Here is an 11,730-nt window from a genome sequence, read left to right on the forward strand (position 1 = left end):
TTTTTTACCCTACTCTATTGTCCAGTCAATAGAGTAGGGCAGTCCTACTTCCTGTGCTGTAGATGCAGAAGGCAAAAAGAATTGCATTGTGCCTGACACTACCCAAGTACGTGTAACCCAGGACAAATCTTACAAGGCGCAGCTGAGGGAGCTGGGATTGTTCAGCCTGGAGAAGAGGAGGATCAGGGGTGACCTTTTTGCTCTCTACAGCTACCTCAAAGAAGGCTGTAGAGACGTGGGGGTTGGTCTGTTCTCCCACGTGCCCAGTGACTGGATGAGGGGGAATGGGCTAAAGTCATGCCAGGGGAGGTTTAGGTTGGATCTTAGGAAAAACTTTACTGAAAGGGTTGTTAGGCATTAGAATGAGCTGTCCAAGGAAGTGGTTGAGTCACCATCCCTGGAGGTCTGTAAAAGACATTTAGATGTTGAACTTAGTGATATGGTTCAGTGGAGGACTGCTTAGTGTTAGGTCAGAGGTTGGACTCGATGATCTTGAAGGTCTCTTCCAACCTAGATGATTCTGTGATTCTGTGATCGTCTAGTCAAACCTTCTTCCATAGACAGGGACAATTTCCATTAGATTAGGTTGTCCAAATTCACCTGCCAACTGGCCTTGAACAAGGGCTCACCTTTCTTGGGTGAGAGATTAAGCAAAGTTTTGTTGGGAGGATTTGGTGTTCTGCATAGGGTGTCAGGTCTGTGGCTGGGGTATGGACAAACTTCATGGTTTCTGTTTTTTTTTAGTTCTGCCAAGAAGTCATCTAGGGTTAAAAAAAGTGTTTTAATGATAGTGTTAAGGAAGAGATTAGGGTGAGCAAGAGACTAAAGGTAAGGGAAAGGGGCTATGGGCTGAGTTCTGCTTGAAGGGATACTCTGAGGTCAGGTATTACAGCAGTGGATTTCTGTCGAGGTGTTGGAGCAACATTCAGGTTTAGGGACTAGGGTTACTGGTCAAAATACAGTAACATGACTATTTTAAGTCAGTTTTAAAGCATCATCAACATTACATGAAACCTCTTACCTCTACAAAATCGTTAATTTCTGCTTCCCAAGCTCCTCTTCCCTCACCCAAATCTCATTTCTCTGGTGGCCAGACTTCTCCTGTCATCCTCATATTGGTGTTCTTATTGGGATCAGCTTTCTGATGGCTTTCATGGAATCAGAGGATCTGTCTCACTCTGCTGGCTACTCTGTTGCTGAGACAGAAGTGGTGTTGCAGTCGGCAGGGAAAAGGGCACAAAGTTCTGTAGGAGCATCCTGCACGTGCCCATCAGCTCTGCGCCTCTACAAAAATGTACATCCTATATACAAGCGTTGGTTCCAGAATGACTCCTATGGATCCAGGGTAACATTTTGCAGGCCTTCGTGCAGGATTTACCTCCTCTCAGGCATCTTGGAGGCAGTAGCCATCCCTAAGGAGAAAACTAATAACAGCTATGAGGTATGAGTTTAGTCAAAATTTGAGATCTCTGACATGACAACCAGAGGTGCTGCTCTGCAGAGCGAGGGGGATGTGGTGCCTGGGGCACGGGGGCACTCTGCAGGGCCATGCTGGGCAGGCTGGGAGGCAGACCCAGCTCTTGGGGTCACTGCCATTGCCCCAGGGCTGCAAGGAATCACTCGCCAGGCTCCTTTGCTGGGGCTGCTGCGTGCCCTGGGGCTGCAGAGCTCTCCTCTGCCTGCTCACACCAGACTGAGCACTTGAGCTCTGGTCAGCCCACCACTGGGTCAATGGCAGTGATATTTCCTTGTTTCTCACAGCCTTCTCACAGGTCTTTCTCATAGCACTTCCCTCTGCCCAGCACTGCCTCCCAGGTGGGAATAAGCCAACGTTCAGAAGGGCCTTTGGCTTCCTCAATCGTCCTGCTGCTTATTAGGACCTTCCTGACTCCCCACAGAGCTCAGAGGGAGCCTTCTTGTCCAGTGTGTGGCCCTGCACTGGCTCTGACTGTGACGAAGTAATTCTCTGCAGAGCAGTCCCTGTGGTGTTGTGTTTTCAATATGTGACTGTACTGGGTCTGGCTGGGATGGAGTTAACTTTTCCAGTAGAAGCCCACCCAGTGCTGTGCTCTGCTTGAGTAGCTAGAACAGCACTGGTATCACGGTTGTGTTTTGTCTACTGCTGAGCAGTACTGTCATAGCATCAGGAATCCCTCTAATCCTCCCTCCCCAAAGAGCCAGCAGGCTGTGGGTGCACAAGAGAGAGGGAGGGGACATCAGCAGGGCAGCTAACCTAAACCAGCCACAGCAGCCACAGGGATATTCCATACCATATGATGTCACACTCAGCAATAAAAGGTGGAAAATGGAAGGAGAGGGGAGAGGTGAGCTCCTGTTATGAAAACGTCTGTCCTCCTGAAAATCAGCTGTATCTATTGAGGCCCTGTTTCAAGGAAGTGGTCAAGCATCACTGTCACAAATAGTTTTAGTATTTTTTTTTTTAATATGGTCTTTGCTAGTTCACAGGAGATGGAAATACACTGCAGCTGAGACCTATGAATTTCTGCTTGCTTCTTTATTGTCTATAGCTACACAGAAATCCTGGCTTTAGATATACATGAGATAATTAGGAAAAGTAAAGAGATAAATGAACAGGTAGGAGGCTAACAATGACATTAATTAAATCGACTCCACAACTTGGAGAACATATTTATCAAGAAAAATAATATCAAATTACTTTCCTGTTTCTGAGATAAACTCAGAATGTAAAGGCACATTATAGTTTCTTAAGAAATATGTATTTCCTCAGTGCATCCTTGAGCTCCTGGTTCCTCATGCTGTAAATGAGGGGGTTCACTGCTGGAGGGAACATGGAGTAGAGAAAAGATACTGCAAGGTCCAGGTATGGGGAGGAGATGGAGGGGGGCTTCAGGTAGGCAAACATGATAGTGCTGATAAACAGAGAGACCACGGCCAGGTGAGGGAGGCACGTGGAAAAGGCTTTGTGCCTGCCCTGCTCAGAGGGCATCCTCAGCACTGCCCTGAAGATCTGAACATAGGACACCACAATAAAAACAAAGCAACCAACAACTAAACAAAAGCTAAATGCAATAAATCCAACTTCCCTGAGGTAGGCATGTGAACAGGAGAGCTTGAGGATGTGGGGGATTTCACAGAAGAACTGGTCCACAGCATTGCCTTGGCAGAGGGGCAGGGAAAATGTAGTGGTCGTGTGCAGGGCAGCATTGAGAAAGCCACTGCCCCAGGCAGCTGCTGCCATCTGGGCACAAGCTCTGCTGCCCACGAGGCTCCCGTAGTGCAGGGGCTTGCAGATGGCAACGTAGCGGTCATAGGCCATGACAGTGAGAATGCAATACTCTGCTATGATAAAGAAGACAAAGAGAAAGACCTGAGCAGCACATCCTTGATGGGAGATGGCCCTGGTGTCCCAGAGGGCATTGGCCATGGCTTTGGGCAGAGTGGTGGAGATGCAGCCCAGGTCGAGGAGGGCGAGGTTGAGCAGGAAGAAGTACATGGGGGTGTGGAGGCGGTGGTCGCAGGCTACGGCGCTGAGGATGAGGCTGTTGCCCAGGAGGGCAGCCAGGTAGATGCCCAGGAAGAGCGCAAAGTGCAGGAGCTGCAGCTCGCGTGTGTCTGCGAATGCCAGCAGGAGGAACTCACTCACAGAGCTGACGTTGGGCATTTTCTGACATTGACCACTGTTGTCTGTAGAGAAGGAGAAGGCAGAAAAAGTTTAGAAGACAATTCTCTGAGGAAAACCTACTGCAAGCCTTAGAGCACTCTCATCTGAAGCCCCTCTCTTTGCAAAAGGAGCTTTCTGCAGCTCTATCGCTTGAGTCCCAGCTGATGCTGGGTGAGACTGGCACTGAAAGCATGGATTGCTGGGGACTTTAGAGGTGTCCTTCCTTCTGTGAAGCAGTCAGAAAGCAGGAACAAGGGGGAAACTCAAGTTCAGTCCACTTACAAGATCCATGAACTTTGCAGGGTTGTTGCAAAAAACACCTCCAAACACACTGTAGAGTGACTCAGATTTTGTTATGCTTAGTAGAACAATCACACTCTTGTGTTTCCAAAGAAGTAGAGACAGCTTAAAGCAAAGAAGCCCCAACCCCACTGCAGACGGACAGAATCCTCACCTTATCCCCAGGTGCATGAGCAGGATCTCAGCTTTTCCTTCTTCGCAAAGGCTGCAGAGGCCTCACTCCAGCTGCCCACAGACAGCCATCCAGCAGCACAGACATGATTTTATACAGAGGGATCTTCTCCTTGAGGTACCTGGATAACACAAGGATGCCAGCAGAGAGCTGCAACCTGCGGGAGAGAAGCGTGCATCCCAGGACAATGCCCCACTGACAGAACTGGATATTAGCAATCTGCAGCACACCAATATCTAATCTGCATCCCCTGCAGTGTCTGAAGGAGACCTGGACACCAACTCTTGGCTAAAAAGGGCAGCTAGGTTATGACACTCCAAGGGGCTTCTGCCAGACTTTCTCACCTGACAGTGCAACCAAGCAGGACTCTCAAAGCCTACTTCATTGCCCACTGCCCTCCCAGAAACAAGACCCAGCAGGAGACCCTTCCAGGAGCTGCAGCTGCACAGCCCTGCAGCCAGGCGCTTACCTTGTCAAGGGCTGTGCAGGTTTCTCCTGCAGGCAGCTCTCAGCATCCTCCCACTGCTTCCAAGCCCTCTCTCCTTCTCTCCTGTCCACATGCCAGCTGCAGTCAGAGCCCCCAGCCCTGCTGTGCTGTGCAGAGGAGCTGCTCCTGGGCACAGCTGTCTCTCTGCTTCGTGGGAGGAATGTGACTGTGGCAGGGACTGTGATTTCTGAAATGTGTTTTCTCTCTGTCCCACGAGCCCAGCCCAGCTCAGCAGCACAGCACCAGCCCAAGGCACTGCAATCACCCCTCTGGGGGCTTGGCTGATGAGCCCACGAACCTCAGGCACTCAGAGACAATTGAAGACATCTCTCCAGAAGTCCAAGTCAGAGGCAAGTTTCCTGCAGTGTCCCCCTGAGGGCCAGCACTGACACAGCCTCCCTTGGAGCTCGTTAGAGCAGAACAGTGGAGGCAGTGAGGACAAGGAGACAAAGGCAATGTGAAGGTGACACTGATGTGTAGGAAACCTGGATGTGTGTCACCAAGCACAAGGGCCAGGCCTGGACTCCCTACTCAAGGAAGGGAGATCCTTTCCTTCCACACCTTTCTCCGGGCTCTCTGTGGGACAGTAGTAGATGGGGATGTGCACGGCCAAGTGCAGGAGAATGGTACGACCCCTGTCTGGTTCATGGGTGTGGGTGAGGAGGCAATGAGGCCCTGGTGCTTTAATGAAAACCTGTCTCCTCTTTGGCCTTAGTGACAGACACAATAGCCATAGCCATGGACACAAAGACCTGGTCCTGCTGGGACATTCAGCCTTGTCACAGTCCTCTACCCTGTCTATACATGTCTTTCCTAAGGACTCCAAGACCTCCACATCTTTCCTTTTTGGCTGCAGACCCTTATCTCTGTGGTGTCACAGCAGATCTGAGATGAGCGTGATAACTCAGATCTTCTTGGTGGTCATGCTCCTTGTAAGGCAGCTCTGTAGGAAGCTGGCCTGGTTCCTCGTGAGCAGGCACCACTGCTCGTATGGCATCCCTCGTGGTGCCCAGGGCCTCCTCCTCCTGGCCACTACTCACTCAGCAGAGTCCCAGTCTGCCCTGATGGGTGGGGTTTCTCTCCCTCTGGTACAGGACTGGGCTCTTCTCCATGTGAAGTCAAGTGTTTTCTGACGTCAAAATCCTGCAGATTCTCAAGGTTCACCCACAGTGATGCTCCATTCTATCAGCTGTTAATGTCAGCAGGCAGACAGTTCAACCTTCGTGTAATTGTGCTATATCTGACCAGACATCAGCACAGCAAGAGCTCCAGGGAAACTTGGAAAATTCAGGAGTAACGAGCTAAATGGAATTGCAGCACAGTCACAGAAGGGCAGGGGATGGAAGGCTGTCAGGTTCCACATTTGCTGCGCTTTCTTCTCATGCATGCTGTCAGTTTGTCTGGAGCTGTGTCCTGAATGTTATGTGGCTGTGCAGGTCAAAACTGGACGGGCCAAAGCCCAGCTGGAGCTCAATCCATCTATTATTGTCAAAGACAATAAAATAAAAATAAAAATAAAAATACTTTAAATGATGGAAGATTAGGGAGAATCATAATGCTTTATTGGATTTTTGGGGGAAAACCTGGTGACAAGGAATGAGGCAAAGGCTGAGACACTTAATGCCTTCTTTGCCTCTGTTACAAGCAACAAAACCAATTGTTTCCCTGGATATTTCTTCCTCCTCATGGCCAGTGCCATCCTTCCACTGCACATTTTGTAGTACTTTTTTTCTCTCCTGCTCTTTCCTACTACCACAGAATGCTCCATCAGGGTGGAAACCACTCCTGAAGTAGGCATCCCAACCCAGCAGGCTCCTTGCAGCCTCTTAGCCAACCAGACACAAGTCACCTCAGCAGCAGCTTCCAAGCCAGGGGCCTGCTGCTGGCCTTGCAGCTTCTTGGCTAGACACAGCCAAGCCTTGTGCCTGCTGCTGCCCACTCATGGACTCAAGCAGAAGGGACAGGACAACCCATGTTGGGGCCTTCTTTCTGCCTGGGTCCTCCTGGGTCTGGAGGACAGAGGGGATCTGGAGGCAGAGGGGATCCCCCAGTCAGCATGCCAAGCAGGTGCCTTCTGCTGGCCTAGCAGGGCCACTGCCAGATGTCAGCCCAAAAGTCCAGATCCCAGGTCTATGTCAAGGGTGACCTGCCACCTCCAGACACAAGTGACCTCCCAGTCCCTTTCCGTGACACGTTCCTGCTGCTGCCCTATCAAGTGCAGAGACAGAAGTGACCTCACAGTCACTGCCACAGTCACATTCCTCCTGCTGGGGCAGGAGATCCTGAAACAGAGCTCGCATCTCCCTAGTCCCTTAGGGACTAGATTTCACTTTTCTGGGTTAGAGAGTAAACAGAGTTTTTTTGGGAACGTTTGGTGTTTTCTGTGGTTAGAGTATAGGAAGCTATGTAGTTTATTTAGGTCTGCCAATAAATCGAGGGATAAATAGAGCATTTTAATACTAGTGTCCACGGAAGGCATTTGGGTGAGTAAGCCTCATCTCGGCAAGGAATGCAAGGAATAATAAGAAGAGATTCTAGAGATACATCACTCGGAAAAGAAAGGCCAAGGAGAGTGTACCCCCTTCGATGGATGAGAAGGGTGGACTGGTAATGACAGACATGGAGAAGGCAGAGGGACTCAACAACATCTTTGCCTCAGTCTTCCCTACCAGTCAGGCTTCCCAAGTCTTTCATGTCCATGAAGCCATAGATGGAGGCTGGAGGTGCAAAGTCCCACCCACTCTAAGTGAAGAGCAGGTTTGAGACCACCCGATGGAACTCAACAAGTACAAGTCTATGGCACCTGATGACTTGCATCCCGTCATCCTGAGGGAACTGGCTGATGCAGTTGGCAAGCCTCTCTCCATCATATTTGAAGAGTCCTGTCAGCTGTGTGAAGTCCCTGGTGGCTTGAAAAAGGGAAATATCACTCCCATTTTTAAAAAGGGTAGAAAGGATAACCCAGGGAACTACTGACTGGTGAGCCTCAGCTCTGTGCCTGAAAAGATCATGGAAAAGATCCTCCTGGAATCAGAGTCAAGGCACAAAGAGGTGATCCGAGACAACAAGAATGGCTTCACCAAAGGGTAAATAGTGCCTGGCCAATCTGGTGGCTTTCTACAATGGAGTGACCACATCAGACAACAAGGGAAAACCAACCGATGTCATCTAACTGGACTTCTGTAAGACCATTGCCATGGTCCCACATGACATCCTGGTCTCCAAATTAGAGAGATACAGATTTGATGGGTGCACCATTCAGTGGAAAGGAGTTGGCTTAAAGGTCACACCCAGAGAGTGGTGCTCTATGGTTCTATGTCCAAGTGGAGGCTGGTGATGTCTTGTACCTCCGGGGTCTGTCCTCAGACCCATATGGTTTAATATGTTTATTAGTGACATAGACAGTGGGGTCGAGTGCACCCTCAGCAAGTGTGCAGATGACAGCAAGCTGAGAGATGTAGTTGATGCAACAGAGGAAGGGATTCCTGTGCAAAGGGCCCTGGGCAACCTGTTCTCATGGGGGGCATCCCTGTTCATGGCCAGGGGGTTAGCAATAGGTGATCTTTAAAGTCCTTCCAACAGGAGCCATTCTCTGATTCTATGGTCTCACGAGCTCTACCTCAAGCATGACTCCCACCCCATCAGCCTTCTTGTGGTCTTTCACCTGACCAGAACAGAAGATGCCTCACCATCATCTTCAATGCCATGTGCATGCTTCTGGCCTTTACGGTCCCTATCTGTGCCACATTCTTCCTGGAGGTCCGTCAGCTCCAGAGACAGAAGTGGCCTCCCAGCCTCCTTCACATCTACATGCCTCCTGCATGCCCAACAGATCCTGAGGCACACCTGATCCCATCCCAGCATTCCCATCCAGCTCCTCCTTGTGGCCTCTGATCTGATCACATACCTGTCACCTCACATGCCTCTTCCAATGCTGCGTGACTGCTGCAGGACCTCACGGTTCCTGCCCTACCCCAAGCATAAAAAACGCACAATGTAGGGGTAGGAGTGGGGTTGAAGCTGAGATGTGTTGTGTGCATGCTGGAGGGCTTTGAGGGTTAGATGATCAGGTTAATGTTTAGGAATTAGAGGTCACATTCCAGGGTTAAAGGAATGGCAAGGGCTTCAAGGAATTGTTTGGTGTTGTGCCTAAGGATCCTGCTCAGGGTTTAGAATAAGGACAAGCTTTGGGGACTTCAGTTTAGGTCTGGTTTGGGGCCTAAGGCTAAGGCTTGCACTTTTCTCCTTGGTTAGGCTTCATCATCCTTCTGCTTGTCCCTCTACTAGAAGATGGGTTTGACATCTGCCTTTTCCAAATCCCGAGGAAAGTCTTTGATCCGTCTGTCCTTTCCAAGGTATTTGAAATAGGTCTTATGACAATGTCAGCACCTCCCCTAGCACCTCTCTCATCCTTCCCAAACCACCGCTAAGGAACCTGAGGATTGACCAGGGGATGATGAATGTTCGGAAAGAACTTGCTTAAGATCTGTGAGGTGGGTATCTGCATGATTAGGAAGAGGAAGATTGGATACATATGCAAATTTTGAAAGCAAAACCAAGAGTATCACCGTGGCACTGCAGGACAGCTCCAGCAATGGGGCAAAACCACACAAGGGTTGCTTGACACTGGGGCCACAGAACAGTAGCTGGGAGGAGGAGAAAGAATTAGTGTACATAGAGAAATTCCCCGGATTCAGGTACAGCTGCCTTCTGGAGTCAGACCTTCCACTTCTCGAGCCTTGCAGAGAACAGGGATGGCATACAGCCCAGGGCTGACCGTAGGACATGGCCCCCAGCAGGAAGCACTGCGGTCATGCAAGAGGTGCAGCTGAGAGTGCTGCCACCTCTGTGAGCAAAGGGGGTGCTGTCCCCAGCCAGGAAGCTGGCTAGCATCTGGCACAGGGTGCTGGAGCTGTACAAGGCATGCAAGGTGGAGAAATCTCCCCCAGGAAGAAGGCCACGGGCATCTGCTGGTGTTTGGTGTCAGGCATCAGCATAGTGATGTGGGTGTTCCACATCCCAGTCACTGTGCTGGTCAAGTAAGAGGGGAAGAAGAGATTTGTGTATGGGTAGAGGATCTTCCAGATGGACAGCTAGGGAAACTCAATGAATGGTGTCTTAGTGTCTCATTCCCTTCATGGAAACCCTTTACAGCATTCTGGTCCCCCCTCTTTTGTTAGAACACGTTCAGAGGGGTGAAATGATCCCTGGCAGTCATGGCTGAGGTGTCCTGCCATGCCGTGGGAACACAATAGGAGTTAAGGGAGAGAATCATTTGTACTCATGTTTGACAATCAAACTATAATAGCATAAAATCAGTCTCTCCCAAATTCATCAAGGAGAAGACAGTGATGAATTCAGTCTGCTTCAACCACCACACCCCAGCAGAGACCCTGCTGCCTTGGGGAGCTGTCAGCCCTGAGGCCTTGGGGACACCTCCAGGGAGCCCAAGGGCACAGAGCAAGCGATGCCATGGTCGGGTGCTGTGCTGCTGAGCTGGGCTGGGCTCCTGGGCCCAAGGGGAGCTCCTGGCAAGAGGACAGTGCTGCAGAGAGCCAGCTGTGCCCAGGAGCAGCTCCTCTGCACAGTGCAGCAGGGCTGGGGGCTCTGACAGCAGCTGGCACACAGAGAGGAGAGAAGGAGGGAGGACTTGGAGGCACTGAGGAGCACAACAACAGAGGGCAGCGTGTGGCAGGACACATCTGCAGGCTCTTGACACCGTGAGGCTCTGGCAGCAGGGCCATGCAGGTGGGGTTGCCAGAGGGGTCTTCTACAGCTGGCACATCCGATGGCTGATAGCATCTGTCAGGGTTGGTCTCTCTGTTTCTGCAGTGCTTTAGATAATGGCATTATGAGGGGCAATTTAGGAGGAAGATCGAGGCTTGGCTTATGTGAAGGGGAAGACTTTTTCTGCAGTCTGTGCTTGCAGACTCCTGCAGTGGACGGGAGGCAGGTTTCATTTTCAGGATTGTACAGGAGACTGAGACTGCTGGAGCATTGCATTGAGAAATCAGTAACTCGGTGATCAAATTTGTAAAGTACCTTCCCAAACATCATCTGATGGACTGCACCAGCATCATCATAATGTGGTCCTCTCAGGTTTTATCCTAGCTGATCTTTACAAGCTGTAAGCTCCCCGATGCCCAGTGCTGGGAGACATCCCTGTCTTTCGGAGGTCTCTGCCGGCTTGAAGTGAGCACAGATCATTTGCAATGAGCATGAGCTGCCTCGTCTGCAGGCAGAGCTGCAGCACAGGAGGGTCTGCTGAGTGTCCGTCTGTCCCTCCCTGGCCTTGCCTCCCCTGGCAGCAGCACGCTGGCATTCCGCCTGGCTTCTCCAGCTGGCCGTGCTGCTGCTGCTCTTGTTCCCAGGCTGGCTGCGGATGGGGGTTTCACGTGCCCATGGCATGAGCCCTCGGTGTGCTTGGGGAAAGGGAGTAGGGGGACAGGGTGAGGCGTCTGGAGATGGGCGCTTTGAGCCTGGATTCCTCTGCTCTCAACAGTATCTTTGTTCTTTTCAATCAAACATATGAGTAGAACTTTACTATAGCTCTCACAGGGCATCTGAGACCGTACTTGATGGACAGACTGGCTGTCCTCCCTAAAGAACACTGCGCACTAAAGTGACAGTCCCTTTTTCTCTGATAATGATCTGCAAGGATTCACTTTGAGTCCAGCAGAAATAGCTAGGATCTGTGGCTTGGAAACATTCCTCAGGAGTGGTGGGACAGCGGAAACAAAAACCTCAAAAAAAAAAAATTAAAATAAAATTAAAAAAAGCCTCCACAACTCTGCTCTGCAGTTTGGTGAACTGGGAGCAACACGGGAAAAACTCTCTGAGATCAAGAGGGAAGAAAAACTGACATTTCCCCATGTTCCTCTTCACCTCTTGCTGTAGGACAGGACTGACTCCTGCATTGCGGACAGTAGAGCAACCTGTTCCAAGAGACAGCCTCAGGCAGAATGAATCAGGATGCATGAAAGGGATCTGCCAAATGTTTGCCAGAAAGTATACAATATAGGTGATGATTTTAAATGAAAAACTGAATTTGTTTCCCTCTGATACATTTCTTGTACTTTATTACTCTCATCCTCTTCTTTGTTCAGGACCACATCCCGAAAAAAACAG

At 50.3% G+C, this 11,730-nt stretch overlaps 1 protein-coding gene across 1 annotated transcript; it reads right to left on the reverse strand.

The window, feature by feature from the left end:
• Positions 1 to 2,716: 2,716 nt before the first annotated feature.
• Positions 2,717 to 3,643, reverse strand: LOC140000079 (olfactory receptor 14C36-like). The gene has a single exon (XM_072029812.1). The coding sequence runs from the start codon at positions 3,641 to 3,643 to the stop codon at positions 2,717 to 2,719; it is 927 nt and encodes a 308-aa protein (XP_071885913.1).
• Positions 3,644 to 11,730: the final 8,087 nt, after the last annotated feature.

This window comes from Anas platyrhynchos, chromosome 31 (assembly GCF_047663525.1).
Source record: "Anas platyrhynchos isolate ZD024472 breed Pekin duck chromosome 31, IASCAAS_PekinDuck_T2T, whole genome shotgun sequence".
Classification (NCBI taxonomy): domain Eukaryota; kingdom Metazoa; phylum Chordata; class Aves; order Anseriformes; family Anatidae; genus Anas; species Anas platyrhynchos.

Coding starts and splice junctions, on each gene's coding strand:
- LOC140000079 (XM_072029812.1), bottom strand. CDS start 3,643: ATGCCCAACGTCAGCTCTGTGAGTGAGTTCCTCCTGCTGGCATTCGCA.